Source organism: Chiloscyllium plagiosum, chromosome 2 (assembly GCF_004010195.1).
Source record: "Chiloscyllium plagiosum isolate BGI_BamShark_2017 chromosome 2, ASM401019v2, whole genome shotgun sequence".
NCBI classification, from domain to species: Eukaryota; Metazoa; Chordata; class Chondrichthyes; order Orectolobiformes; family Hemiscylliidae; genus Chiloscyllium; species Chiloscyllium plagiosum.
In genome coordinates this window covers 80,792,070-80,807,487 of record NC_057711.1, presented here as the reverse complement: position 1 = coordinate 80,807,487, position 15,418 = coordinate 80,792,070, and the positions used below count along the sequence as shown (strand labels likewise).

Here is a 15,418-nt window from a genome sequence, read left to right as displayed (position 1 = left end):
TTACCAACTGATCTGTGTTGGTAATCTCACATGGCACTGTTGTGCACTATTGATCATAATTTCATAAACCGATCTGCTGATAAAGCAGGCCACCTTTCTTTGAACGTACAGAGCAGGAGTAGGCTACTTGGCCATTCCAGTCAGTTCTGTTATTCAATAAGGTGTGGGTGATCTGATGACTCCAATTTCCACTTACCCACAATTGCCATTCACCCCATCGTTTGTAAAAATCTACCTCCAACTGTTTTAAAAAGATTCAAAGACTTCTTCCATTGCCTTATCAGGAAGAGGGTTCTAAAGACTCATGATCCTCTGAGAGAAACGTTTAACCCAATCTCTAATTGCACTAGGTTAATAAACAGTAGCTTCTAGTTTTTGAATCTTCCACAAAAGGAAATATCTTTTCCGCATCAACCCTGTGAAGATGCCACAGAACCTTACATGATTCAGGTGAGTCACCTTTTGCACTTCTAAACTCCAGTGGATACAAGCCAAGCTGTCAAACCCTTTTCTCTTAAAGCAACCTGTCCATTCCAGGTATTAGTCTACTACACCTTCTCTGAACTGCTTTCGTAACATTTACATCTATTATTGTAAGGAGAACAATCCAGTTCAATGTATTTAAGATCCCATCTAACCAGTATCCTGTCCAGCTGAAACACAACCTTATTAATTTTATTTTTGGATTAGTGGTGCTGGAAGAGCACAGCAGTTCAGGCAGCATCCGAGGAGCAGCAAAATCGGCCCAACATTTCAACTCCCCCTCCCACTCTGCCGAGGACATGGAGGTCCTGGGCCTCCTTCACCGCTGCTCCTGCACCACCAGACGCCTGGAGGAAGAACGCCTCATCTTCCACCTCGGAATACTTCAACCCCAGGGCATCAATGTGGACTTCAACAGTTTCCTCATTTCCCCTTCCCCCACCTCACCCTAGTTCCAAACTTCCAGCTCAGCACTGTCCCTCCCCCATTCACCTATTGTACTCCATGCTACTTTCTCCCCACTCCCACCCTCCTCTAGCTTATCTCTCTCCGCTTCAGGCTCTCTGCCTTTATTCCTGATGAAGGGCTTTTGCCCAAAACGTCGATTTTGATGCTCCTTGGATGCTGCCTGAACTGCTGTGCTCTTCCAGCACCACTAATCCAAAATCTGGTTTCCAGCATCTGAAGTCATTGTTTTTACCTTATTAATTTTATGTTCAGTTTCTATTTCCATAATCAATCATATTCTATTACTTTTCCTAATTACTTGCTTTATCTGCATACTAAGCTTTTATAATTCATCCGCTTGGATGTACAGATCCCTCTGTATTTTAGAGCTCTGCAATCTCTCACCATTTAGATAATATCCTTTAATTTTATTCTTCCCAGTCAAATTAACAAATTTTCCCACATACTACAGTTGCTAGATATTTATCCACTTATTAAACTTAGCTATATCCATTTGTTGGCCCCTTATGTCCACTTTACAACTTATTTCCCTACCTCTCTTTGTGTTCTCAGCAAATGTAGCTACCAAACGTTCGGTCTCTTTACCCAATTCATTCATATAAATTGTAAAAAATTGAGGCTCTAGCATTGATCCCTGTGGTATGCTACATTACATCATGCCAACCAGAAAACGATCCACTTGTGCCTACTCTCTGTCTCATGTTAACTGGCCAATCTTCTTTCATCATCCATCTATTACTCTCTACCCCAACCTCTTATTTTCTACAATCAAATGTTGTGTAGAAATTTAGGTTCTGTTTTCTTGGATCTTACTTGAGAGAGGCATACACTGACCAAGGTGTACAAAATAAAAGTTATTAACTAATACAAATGTAATACCTCATTCTTCATAGAGACCAAAGGACAGTTACATGGGTTTGACTACAAATTGTGAAATTTAGCTATTGTTGCTTATGTACGTCTGCTAATGAGATCTCAGTGCAGCAAAGTTTTATGTTCTCCTCACTGAGGTGTGGGAAAGGTGCACAAGCACAAGATTTTATTTTTTTTTTGTACAATCATTTGTTTATCTCAAGTTCTATGTCGACAGTGCTGCAAAGCCAGCAGCTTTGCAAGAATATTGATCCTGACATTGGTTTGGCTAAAGAGGGAGAAAGAGGAGAGCCCTTAGCACATTTGGAACAGTTAACACTGGAGTAGTAGTAATAACTGGTTGAGTGGGAATTGTTGATCAGAGTACTAGGAGAATTGGCTAAACTATGAATGGTGCCATGGATCTGCAGATGAAGCTTCAGTTGATTCACTCTTTACAAAGTACCGTTCCGAATCTACAACATTGAAATGTCTACTTGGGTTATAATGCTGAACCTCCACCTTCTCACTTGGATTTGGGGAAGTAATATTATCCATTTGGTTGAGCTGACAAAACTGAATTACTTTGGTGTGCTTGGGAATGGTTGACAATTTGATCCTTGGTCAGTTCCACGTGAGCTTATGTCAGTTGGTAGAAATATAGAAGCATTCACTACTAGCCTTTGGGCTATTAGAAGAGGTGGGAAAATAGGACAAAAATCACAGGCTAGTTCATTTATGGTGTCTGCATTTAGGATTTTTGTGGTTGGGTTTCAGGGACTGATACTTGTGCATTGAGATTGGGAGACCTGTCTTAACAGTGTAAACAATGGAAGCTGGAATATAGTCTCGGGAATTTCTCAAATTACAGAAGTACTAAATTTATAGTTGGCTATCTGAAAAGGCATGTGATGACAAGGTGCATTTGTAGCTTATTTGACAGAAACATCAGATTCAGTTTGATACTTCCCATGGTGGGAAAGCTTATTGATACTCCACTGCCTTACTTGAGGGCAAGCCCTCAATGATAGCTGGTGTTTGTATAGTCCTAGTCCTAGTGTGAATCTGTGCCTTCAAGAAAATATGAGCAAATGCTGTGGATGAGGTGGGTACAGTTAGTTTTTGCACTGGAGTTATGTAGAGCTAGAAAAACATGCTTTGTATTTGAGCAGCAGGATAGGTGTTCCAGTCAGTTATGTGAGCTATTCAGAAGAATGTACATTTTGTTCCCCCCACATATTGTGATAAACCATATCAGCTTCATTGTCCTACATGTTTGTTCTGGTGCAAACTGTTGACATAGTAACCTTTTGAATGGTAAAAGCATCTCGTACTGCTGAGAGAAAAAAATTTAGTTTAAAACCCAGGTTGGAAATCTAGATTAAGAAAAACAATCTGCATTTAAGTAGTAAATTTAGCAAAAGAAGACATTCCAAAGCTGTTTGCAGGAATGTGATTGAGATTTTACAGTGAACCACATAAAGAAATATTAAGACAGGTGCCAAAGGCCAGGTCAAAGACAGAGGGATTCTTTTGTGAACAACTTCAAAGTGGAGAGGTGTAATAAGACAATCCCAAGGTTAGATGTATAAACAGTGGAGGCTTAGACAGCAAAGGTGGAGCAGTGAACACTGGGGTACACATACGTGATCTGGAAGGGTATATGGATCTAGGAGAGTTGTGGGAATTGTTGTGAGAGAAGGGAGAGGCGCTGATGGGAACTTGAGGATGAAAATTGTAGGAGCCGATGTAGGTTAGCAAGCAACAAGGCTGATAGTTGAATGTGACTTGATGCAGGTTAGACTGTGGACAGCATTATCTTGGATGAGCTCAACCTCATTGAAGAGTGAACAGTGGAAGACTGGCCATGACAGCATTTAATAGTTGAGTTTGAAGGTAACAGTGACATGGAGTAGAGTATTAGCTTGAGATGAGCTGACACAGGACCAGAAATGGGCAATCTTAGAAGTGCAAGGAGGCTGTCTTCACAAAGGTGGGGATATGAGTTTGGATTGGGGCACCCACTTCAGTTTTGGTCTCTGACAGTAACCAAGAAGAGACTGGGTTTGTGTTTGTGCTGGGGACTGAAAATTACGGCTTTAGTTTGCCTCCTATTCTAACTGAAGAAAATTTCTGCTCATCCAATATTAACATGCATCATGACATATTAGAGGCCATGCAGAGACTGAGAAGTAATGATGCCATTAGAGAATACAGCATTAGAGCATAAGAACTAGAAGCAGGAGTAGGCAATTCAGCCCTTCAAATCTGTTCTGCCATTCAATATGATGATGGCTGATCACATCTCAGCCTCAATTCTACTGCCCGCTGTCCATGCTTCTCAACCCATTACTAATTTAAAATCCGTCTATCTCCTCAAATTTATTCAGTGTTCCAGCATCCACCACACTCTTGGGAAGTGAATTCCACAGGTTCACAACCCTTTGAAATAAATTATTTTTCTCATCTGTTTTAAATCTGCTGCCCGTTATTCTAAAACTTTGACTTCTCCGTTTACATTGTCCCACATGAGGAAACATCCTTTCCACATCTATTTTGTCAATCCCCTTTAGCATCTTATATACTTCAACTGAATTTACTCTCATTCCTGTAAACTCCAGAGAGTATAGGCCTAAGCTGCTGAATCTCTCTTCATAAGACAAGTCCTATATCTCTGGAATCAATCTAGTGAACCTCCTTTGAACTGCCTGCAATACAACTACATCCTTTCTCAAGTAAGGGGACCAAACCTGTATGTGATCTCACTAATGCTTTGTACATTTGCAGCAACACTTCCCTATTTTTATTGCTAAAGGAATCTGGGTGCACAAGAACACCCAGATCCCTTTGCACCGAACTACTCTGAAGTTTCTTTCCATAACATGCTGAAAAAAGGGAGACAATTTACATATTCATTGTCTTTCATAACAGTGCAAGATTTTAATTATAAGTTAAAAATATGAATATTTTTGAAGAGACATGTTGGTGAATCTTTTCATACTGCATTTGTCAGGACAAATACCAAGTTTCTAGCAATCACAGCAAATTACAGTACAGGAGAAAAATGTTGATTCTTAGGTAAATTGACTCTGAATGGAGAGTAGAGAAAGCAATGGGGAACTATAGGTCTGTCATGCTTCTGATTTTTTAAAAAAAGGTTCAAACGTGTTCCTTCTGTTTGCAGCGAATGGGTTCTTGTACATAGTCATTAAAAAAAAGCCAGAGGATCGCATTTACTGCATTAATATTTTCATAGGTTTCAACAAGAAACTTGTTTTGATGGAATGAGCCTTAACTTCCTGCCCAGTGTATATTTTTGATATGTTGAAGAAACATTTGAAATTGGACTTTGTTGTATTCGTTTGGATGAGTGCAAAGTTTCTGCAACATTTCTCACTTTTCAGTAATAAAACAAGTTAAGTACTTTGGTCAGGTTATTAGCGATATAATATAATGGCCTGGCTTTTATGTGGTACTTTGCTCAATGACACTGAGCTATGTGATTATTTTGAAGTTATGCCTATTTAACATCATGAATGGAATTAATGCCATCGGATTATTGCTCGACCTACCCCAAAATACTCTGACCTAGCATGAAATGAGAAGATGTCTGGTCGTGGAGATTAAGTTGATGTTGCAGTCAAAACCTGTCACAGCTGCATGATTTTGATAGACTGGAGGGAATTTTACAAACTGGTCTTTAAATCTTGTTAATCCTAAGGTCAAAGTTGTTACATTAACAAAATAGGCCTAAAGCATCCTTCATAAAGTACTAAGCCATAATGTGCTATAAAATGCCAGAGCACTTAATAAACTATATACAAAAATGGTTAAAAGGTGCATCTGTGGGCTGCATCAAAAGCACACTTTAGGTTTCCCCTAGATGAATTATTTTGCTACTTTTTGAGGCTCAAAACCTATAATATGTTGGGAATGGAGGGGCGGTCATTCGGGGTTAGGATAATTGTAGTTTGCATTTAGGCACAACACTTCCTCTTCCGTTGCCCCTTGAGATGGTCTATAGAATTTTATCATCAGGGTTTATTACCAAAGAGTTCTTTCAGCTCCAGTTGGTAAACTATAAATACTGGCTATAGAACTTGCCAATTCTTAACAGCATATTATTCCACACTAGCGTATTGTCACAAATATTAATCTTTCAGTAAGCATCATCAGGCTTCAGTGAGGGTGAATGTTTTGGCAATCAATATCTGCCAACCAAGTCAGATGCTGTCAACACAATAAAAACTGAACAAAACCTCCCTGTAATTTTTTTAATAAAAGCCCTGGAATGATTTCAAAGCAGAAATGTAATCATTTGATTCAGATGACAGTTCAAAACCATTAAAGCTTCAACCTTGTGGTTAAGGGCAGAGTTATAACCCCTCAATTAGATTAGTACAACGTAATTGCTCCCAGTCATCAATTATTCTCTGTAAATTCCATGAAATCTACAAAGGCCAGTACTTGCGTTGTTTAAATTCAAATGAGTTGTCCTTTTGTTTATGTGTGGAGGGTGGACAGACATTTTTCTGGGCTGTTGAAGTTCATGACCAATATCATACTGATTGCCTAGTTAAGTTTTAAAGGCACAATATGAAGACTAACCAGTGGAAATGAAATGTTGTCAAGATTCCAGGAGACTGTGCCTTTTGGCTGGAAACCAGTAGTAAAGGTTACACGGGAGGTTACACTGGATTAAATTTCATTGGGGTTTTGTACAATTTACGCGAGACCTCTGACTGTTCTTTAGCTTGACTGACCAGCAATAATAGACAGCTTAGCATTAGCCTCGGAGAAGGATTTGCTGAAGCAAGCGGAAGGCTTTTGAAGTTGACAAAATGAGGCTTGAGGTGTTGGGCATTCTTGTTTCTTGTGCTTGTAACTCTATATCATCTTTAGCTATGCTGGAAAATTGTACTGGTAGCTTTATATGTTAAGGGAAAGCTTTAATTGCCTTTCATGAGTCTGGCAGTTAAAAATTTGTATCACACATGTTCGTGAGAACCTTGTTCTTTTCAACTAATGAATTTCTATTACATTTACTGACTCGGTAAAGTCAAGGAACAAAAGGGGAAATAAGAACTCCGTGCATTCCAAATAGAGTAAATGTCATGTGACTCCACATTATGCTTTTGTTTTCATTTTCTGAAATAACAGCTATCTGAGCATTTAGGGTGGTTTTCACATGTTTTATTCTACATTGGTCACACCCTTTAACACATCACTGAGTAAATTGCCCCTTGAATGTGCTAATCCAACCAACTACTTCAAATGGCTCATTGTTGCATGGAGTGCAGATGGGAACTGGGTGTGTTAAATTGAAGCATGTAACCATTCAAATTGCCATGTCAACGGAGAGATGTAAAATGTCTTCGACCAATATAGACAAAATGAAATTAAAATTTGATGGTTTTAATATAAACAGTTCTCTTCACTATCTTTATATTCTCCAAACTATTTTTTAGATATGCTTCAATTCGAGCTGAATGACTGACTGCAGCATGGGATGCTTATATAGCTAAACTTGGCTTACTTATTCTAGAGCTGACTAATAAACCCAGTTTTGTTTTAAGTTTGAGTATGCTGCCAGGGCAAAGGGGCTAGATTTCATACTGCAAACTTGGAGTTTCTCACACTTGGAAGGCAGCAGGACTTTGAATTAATACCAGATCATTAATAAAGCAGTTTTTACATTGTGTTTTGTTATTGTAGGGAAGACATTTTGGCTACAGTTATTATTACATGCACTGTTCAGAGATTCAGTATGTCTTTTTTATGCTCACCAAGTGAACAGATTGAAGTTATGTTGCCACTTAGATTTGGTTCTTCCAGTCCTGTTGGCATTGCATCATTATGTACATCAATTTGATGCCTTGCTGTACACCTGCAAATTGAAAGTCTGATTTGAAATCCCACCGCTGGGACTATCACTTCTACTTTAATTAGTCATCTGGTTCTCAACTTGTACCGCCACGTTTGCATTATTATGAAGTGGAAAGTGGCAATATAACTACAGACCTAAATGGAAAAATCCCCTAAATAGTTGGTGTTTGGCAAGAAGCTACTGCAAATAAGCTGTCAGACTTTATGGGCTTAGGTAGTAAAATCTTAATTAATGAGTAATGTTAAATGCTTGTTACCCATGAGTATTTTGTCATGAGCAGTATGTGTTGCAGTTTAAACATTTTAAAATGTGGTCTTGGTGGTTCAATAGGAGGAGGAAATATCTCCAATTTTAAACAAACATCCTTCTTTAATACTTTCAATTGGTAAATTGCTAAGGTCACTGGATACTTTGTAAATACTATATATTTGTGTTTAGTATCATAAACATTCATAGAATTGTACAGGGAAATTGAAAGGAATTTTAGTTTGAAAGCAGCTATTATGTTTTCACAGAGCAATTCCCTGTTGGTACCCGACAGTCTGCGAGGCACTGATAAGCGCAGGAACGGACCTGATTATTCTAATGATGTGAAAAAGAGGAAGGTTGATGATAAGGACTCCATAAGCCACTATGTAAGTGCAAGCAGTGAAGGCTTCAGAAGAATGCAGACTTACCTTCAAATGTAGAATCTTGCCATTTTTGGTACAAAATGTGAAACCTTGCTACTATTTAACATAATGTCTATGAATGAAATAAAAAAATTAAAACAAGCATGATTTAAGTGTTAAAATGAGAAACTTGCTTAGTTACTTGTGAATTTTCTAGAATTGTATAGCTATTCAACAATGAAGAAGGCCATTTCGCCCAATGTGTCTGCATTGGCTGGTAGAAATGGCTATAGAGTAAGTTCCACTCCCCAGCTCTTCTCAAAAGCCCTACAAGTATCTTCTTTTCAAACATAAATATGATTCTGTTTCAAAAGTTACCATTGAATTGACTTCAACCAGCCTTTCAGATTGGATATTCTAGATCATAGCAATTTGTTGCATTCAAGAAAATAATCTTCCCACCTCCCTGCTGGGTCTATTGCCTATTATCTTTGATACTTGAATTTCCAACTTTCGTGCCAGTAGTAACAGATTCTTTGTATTTGCAAACAATTTTTGCACACTTGAATGAAATCTGTGTACAGGATAAGTTTTAGAAGACCATAAGATATAAGTAAAAGCGCAACCACATCTTCAGGCCTGCTTGAGGGAGAAAATCTGATGTCATTGCACAACTTCAGCTGAGCAAGTGGGAACAAGCAAGAAGAGTCATTGAGTCAGAGAGATGTACACACAGAAACAGATGCTTAGGTCCAATTTGTCCATGCCAACCAGATATTCCAATCTAATCTAATCCACTTGATGAAGGAGCGGCGCCCCGAAAGCTAGTGTGCTTCCAAGTAAACCTGTTGGACTATAACCTGGTGTTGTGTGATTTTTAACTTTGTACACCCCAGTCCTACACCGGCATCTCCAAATCATAATCTAATCCCATTTGCCAGCACCCGGCCCATATAACTCTGAACCCCCTTCCTAGTCATACACCCATCCAAATGCCTTTTAAATGTTGCAATTGTACCAGCCTCCTCCACTTCTTCTGGCAGTTCATTCCATACACGTACCACCTTCTGCGTGAAAAAGTTGCCCCTTAGCTCTCTTTTATATCTTTCCCCTCTCACCCTAAACCTATGCATTCTAATTTTGGACGACTCCACCCCAGGGAAAAGACTTTGTCTATTTACCCTATCCATTCCCCTCATGATTATATAAACCTCTATAAGGTCACCCCTCAGCCTCTGATGCTCCAGGGAAAACAGCCCCAGCCTGTTCAATCTCTGCCTATAGCTCAAGTGTTTAAAAAAAGTGAGAGTAGAAGAAACACTGGCCAAATATTATCCAGGGCATGTACAGGTGCCAGCGGGAAGTGTTTGTTGTGTGGTTGGGATATAAATATATGCAAAATAATGTTCATGAAAGTTTCTGCAATAACTCTTTGTTTTCAGCTTGATCTGCTCACAAATTATCTTAGAGAATCTATTTGCTTCCAGCTAGCTTTACTTAATCATTAACTCTGATTATGTCATTTGCATCATCATCACCATTATCATGCTTTAAATCTGTTACTTTAGATCTTCTACCAAGTCTTTATCCCCATTAAACTTACTTTCTAAACATCTCGTCTAAAGTCTCTAATTCACAGAGTTAGTTTCTGATGCTTTGACCAATCTCCCTGGTCCAATTCTGATATCATTCTGAGGTTGAGGATGTTCTGTACTTGCCCTTCTGTCAGTTATGTGCGTGTCTCTCCCAAGGTAGTTGTAGACTTTCCTGCATTCTCTTCTTCCGAGAAATATTTTCAAATTTCAATTAATTTCTTGTTTAATGATATCAATGCTTTTGACTTCTCCGTATAATCTTGTGATCTGTTTCAACTTTACGTGATCTCAGTTGTGGTGTTTTTGTTATGATCATCCCTTCTCTGCTGATCTCTTACACATGCTGTCTCCCTGGGTTACAGCTCTGGTAACTGTTTCTATGCTTTTCCTCACAATTGTTCACTTTATGATCATTCTCAACATCTACAGCATGGAAACAGACCCTTCGGTCCAACTTGCCAATGTCGACCAGATATCCTAAATTAACCTATTCCTTTCCTATTTATAAACCCATCCAGATGCCTTTTGAATGTTGTAATTATTACAATCTCTGGCACTTCCTCTGGCAGCAAGTTGTACTCTCAATCTGTTGTTTATCAGTAACTCTTGATAGTAATAACTAATTTTGTAGTAGTTTAGATTGATAACTTAGAGCAAGATTGAAATCTTTGTTTTTCGTTAACAATCATAGAGTCATAGATATGTTCAGCACGGAAACAGACCCTTCTGTGCAACTTGTCCAGGCCGACCAGATATTCTAAATTAATCGAGTCCTATTTACCAGCAGTTAGCCTGTATCACTCTAAACCCTTCCTATTCACATATCCGAGGAGAAAGTGAGGACTGCAGATGCTGGAGGTCAGAGCTGAAAATGTGTTGCTGGAAAAGCGCAGCAGGTCAGGCAGCATCCAAGGAGCAGGAGAATCGACGTTTCGGGCATAAGCCCTTCTTCAGGATTCCTATTCACATATCCATCAAGGTGCCTTTTAAATGTTGTAGCAGCCTCCACCACATCCTCTGGCAGCTCATTCTAAACACACTCCACTCTCTGCATTAAAAAGTTGTCCCTTAGGTCCCTTTCAAATCTTTCCCCTCTCACCTTAAGCCTATGCTCTCTGGTTTTGGACACCCCCATCCCGGGGAAAAGACCTTGGATTTTCACCCTATCCATATCCCTCATGATTTTATAAACCTCTGTAAGGTTGCCCCTCAGGTTCCTACACTCCAGGGAAAATAGCCCCAGCCTTTCAGCCTCTCCCTATAGGTCAAACCCTCCAGCCCTGGCAACACCCTAGTAAATTTATCTGAACCCTTACAAGTTTCACAACATCCTTTCTATAGCAGGAAGACCAGATTTGCACACAGTATTCCAAAAGTGGCCTAACCAATGTTCTATACAGCCGAAAACTGACCTCCCACTCGTATACTCAATGCACTGACCAAAAAAGGCAAGTGTACCAAGCGCTGCCTTCACTATCCTATCTACCTGCAACTCCACTTTCAAGAAACTGTGAACCTGTCAAAATGCTTCCTAACATCTCTCCTGAATGGTCTGGCCCTAATTCTCAGATTATGCCCCTAATTCTCAGACTGTGCCCTTTGGTTGTAGAATCCCCAACCAGTGGAAACTGTTTATCTTTATCTACCCTGGATTTTCCTGTTAATATTTCAGAGAATTCACACCTTAACATTCTAGATTCTAGAGAAATTAGGCCTTATTTGTATAAACTCCCTTCATTACAAAATTCATGATGTTCAAAATCATTCTTGTAGATCTACATTGTACTCACTCCAAGGCCAGTCTCCTTCCTAAATTCTGGTGCCCAGATCTGCTCACAATCTGCATGTGGGTTCTAATCAGGGCTTTGTATAACTGCAGCATAACTTTCACATCCCTGTGCTTCCATCAAATCTGTGTGTTACAGTGAAGGTTGAGGGATATATCAGAGTAAGTATTCAAGTTAGCTCGCTGAACTTGAAAGTTTGTTTTCAGATGTTTCGTCATCAGAGAGAGTATTCGGTGAAGTGCTGGTAGTATGTCCCACCTCTCTAATTATAGGTCTTGGTTTCTTAAGGTGGGTAATGTCATTTCTGCTTTTTTTTTTCAAGGGGAGGTAGATTGATTAAAATCCTATGTGTTTATTGATGGAATTCTGATTAGAATGCCATGCCTCTAAGAATTCTTGTGCATGTCTTTGTTTTGCCTGTCATAGGATGTGTGTGTTGTCCCAGTCAAAATGGTGTCCTTCTTTGTCTTGAATGATACTTTGTAATTCCTAAGTGTCTTTGGATTTTTTTGAAGAATTTCAAACTGAAAATTTCTTATTATTTACTAAGCTATGGTAGAAGGTTAGTGATGTAATAAAACAAAGAACTGTAGATGCTGAAGATCTGCAACAAGCATAAACCAAAATTGCTGGAGAAACTCTGCAGATCGGATAGCATCTGTAGAGAGAAAGTAGGGTTAACATTTTGAGTCCTGTGACTCTTCCTAAGAACTGCTTCAGTTCTATTCTACTAAATCTGAAAGGCTACAACTCAAAACATTAACCAATGATGATGAGGTGTTTGTACTGCCCAAAATACTGGGCCAGTATTTATTTGTTCCATATATAGTCTCCCCATCCTTCAGACAGTATTTCTGGGCTTGGATGTATTCTTCATCTTGTTTTTGGACTTGTTCTAAATTCCTTTAAGTAGCTGGTAAGTTATTTAGAAGCTTCCGATTTGTAGGCTTCAACTTCATGAATTCTAAGTCATCTTGTTCTGTTCCATTCGATATCCTTGAAATTGTATCTTCTGTTGTTTGGTCCTTCTATCTTAGATTCTTCATAGGCACAATTCTCTGTCAACCATCAGGATTATTAATGAATGAATGAATCCATGCCTTCTTCTGGCCCGGCCTCTGTTCTTTCCATTGAATTTTGTCTGTTCAGGAATTGAATTTAATCCAACACTAAAATTGCATTGAATACCGATAATATGCTTTCCTGTGAAGCTGCACACTCAATGCCTTGTCTTGCTAATATGTTGGTAGCAATGGTTCCCACAGGATAATGCACTGACTTTGTCCTTCTGGTTTGCCTTAACTAACCCTGAAACAGTTTGCTGCCTGGTCCATCTTTTCTTCTACTTCCCCATTCCTGGAGCTGGGCACGGTCTCTTGAATGTTTCGGTGAGTGGTAGGCTGGATTTCACAACTGCTGTTCCTGCAGTTGCTACAGTGTCTTGCAGTTTATTAATTGGGGTATTGCATATTATTTTCCAGCCTTCAACTTTCCCACCAGTCCTCCAATGTCCTGATGAGCCTTTGAAAGCACTTTTTTTATGTTTTTCTTGACCGTGAGACACCCTTCAGTTGCTGAAGCATTCAGTTTGATGCTTTTTCTGCCTTTCCTGCTATCTTGTGTTTGAGGTCCAGCTCTGTCTAGTCTCCCAAAGAAATGCTGCTAAAGTCCATGGAACTTCCTGCAAAAACTTGTTAATTGCAGCATGATCGAGACTTACATTATTTTCACAAAACTTAGAATTTCTGCTCCTTTCCAACACTCTGCAGTTGATTTTGTGACTTTGATGCTGATGATGCAATGACATTGTTATCAGGTATACTTCTGTTGTTAATCCATTCTCTACAGGAAAACCTGCTGCTTATAGCTCCATAAATCCTGTTTTGGTGCTTCTCTTCTCCCTTAAGCTGAAGTTGTCTCACATCGAATGCTAGATTTACCAGGATTTGTGAATCTCGGGAACACACTTGCAAAACCTGCAGAGCAGACTGAATTGGAAGCTACCAATTTTATTAAGTATTATAATTGTTACATGCCTGCTGTAAATGGGTTAGTTCCAGTTTGGAGGTGACTTCATAAAATGCTCAGAATTTTGCCTGACTCTACCCCAATCGTTTATATTTATTCATGTTAAAACTTGCCAGCTATTTCCTCCTTATGCCCAGTGACTGCTGATGATCTACTACAGTAGACTTTGTACCTGCTGAAAGCATGTTATATTCATAGTGTAGTAGTAGCTGATCAAGCCATTAGTCCTAACAAATTTTAATATTTCAGTTCATCTGAAAATATTTATCTTGTTTTAAAGGACAGCGACGGAGATAAAAGTGATGACAATTTAGTAGTGGATGTTTCTAATGAGGTTTGTACTTTTTTTCATTTTGTGTGTCATGCTGTCTCATACTTTATTAATGACCTTGCAGCAATGTTTAACTTTTTTGTGTTTTGAATGGATGCTCGATACAAAATTAAATGTTATTTAACATTTCCCTTGAAATAATGGAAAATGAAGCTTAATTCAATGTAGTAAGCATTTTACGTTATCTTCAGACAGTGTAATTTCAACGTTTCTTTTTCTGTCTTCCCATTCCAATCTTTTAAAGATGTTTGTTTATATTGAGCAATGGTTCAATGGGGCTGGAAGCCCAAGTACCAAGGCCACTTACAAGTTCAAAGGGCATTTTGTTATAATAGGCTTTACAGATTATTTGATCCTCCTCTTAGTTGCTGTCAACCCACAAGGACATAACCGCACTTAATAGCAACATGAGCAGGAACCCCGATTTAAATTTACTACCATCTCCGAACGCTGAGAAACTCTGGTCAAGTCTTTATCAGCTTATTTATACTGGTTTTGATTCTCTTGCTGACATAAAAATATTGTTTGATGAAAAGGTGCATTGTTCTCATTCCATGTGCCAGTTTATAAATCTTGGTGTCCTCTGTAAATCATTTCAATGTCTTATCTCTATTTTTGCTATTTTGGATAGAGCATTAGGCATGGACAGAGAATCATAGCCTTCTTTAGAAGGATGAATAGTTAAACAGTTTCCTCAGACTTCCTTCATCTGTACCTTTTATTGCAAGTCGGATTTTTGGAAGATTCATTTTGCTGAAGGATGGGAAGAGAAAATATCATGCTATGATTTGATTTATTTTAAAGTCTTGTTTCATCCTCCTTTATGCTCTCTGGTGTTGAGGATATCTATGCTAACAGTTGGAATATTTTCCACTTTTAGGTATTGGTGTCAAAGTCTAGTCCTTTCTTTCACCTCTTTTAACCCGAACACAGGACAACCCTTTCGTTCTTCCTTTCAACTGCATCGTTGATTTATTTCTCTTTTCTGCTGTCAGTTATTACTTAACATCATTGAGATGGATTCCTAATTAGTGCCCACATTGCAGCTAGGTTTTCATTGAATAGATGAAAGCATTGCACTTAAACCCAAATGGCCCCTTTATGTCTGTTAGAAAGGAGAGTTAGATCTGAATTTTATTTTGGAGGTGATGACATAAGGTCAAAGAAATAGTTTTCCAGTATGTCCTACAGAATTTAACTATCTTGCGGCTTGGAGGCTGTTCAGGCAAGAAGTTTGCTTTGCAAGATTAAAGTTTACCAGAGACAGATAAAATGAATTACATACACAAAGGAGTGATTGAGGAATCGTGTGGTGGTCCATAAGTTTGGTTGTCTCAGATGGTGGTTTGGCAGGTTCCAATCACAGGTGATGAGGT

The 15,418-nt window shown here is 38.8% G+C and overlaps 1 protein-coding gene across 6 annotated transcripts in view; it reads left to right on the top strand.

Annotated features, from left to right (window-relative positions):
* The window catches only part of LOC122561196 (transducin-like enhancer protein 1), a 116,763-nt gene that overhangs the window by 70,093 nt on the left and 31,252 nt on the right, over positions 1-15,418 (top strand). For all 6 annotated transcript variants that reach the window (XM_043712780.1, XM_043712788.1, XM_043712813.1 and 3 more), the window contains 2 exons: positions 8,206-8,325; positions 13,992-14,045. In XM_043712780.1, coding sequence (XP_043568715.1) covers positions 8,206-8,325; positions 13,992-14,045 — 174 coding nt within the window. The remainder of the gene's footprint in view (positions 1-8,205; positions 8,326-13,991; positions 14,046-15,418) is intronic.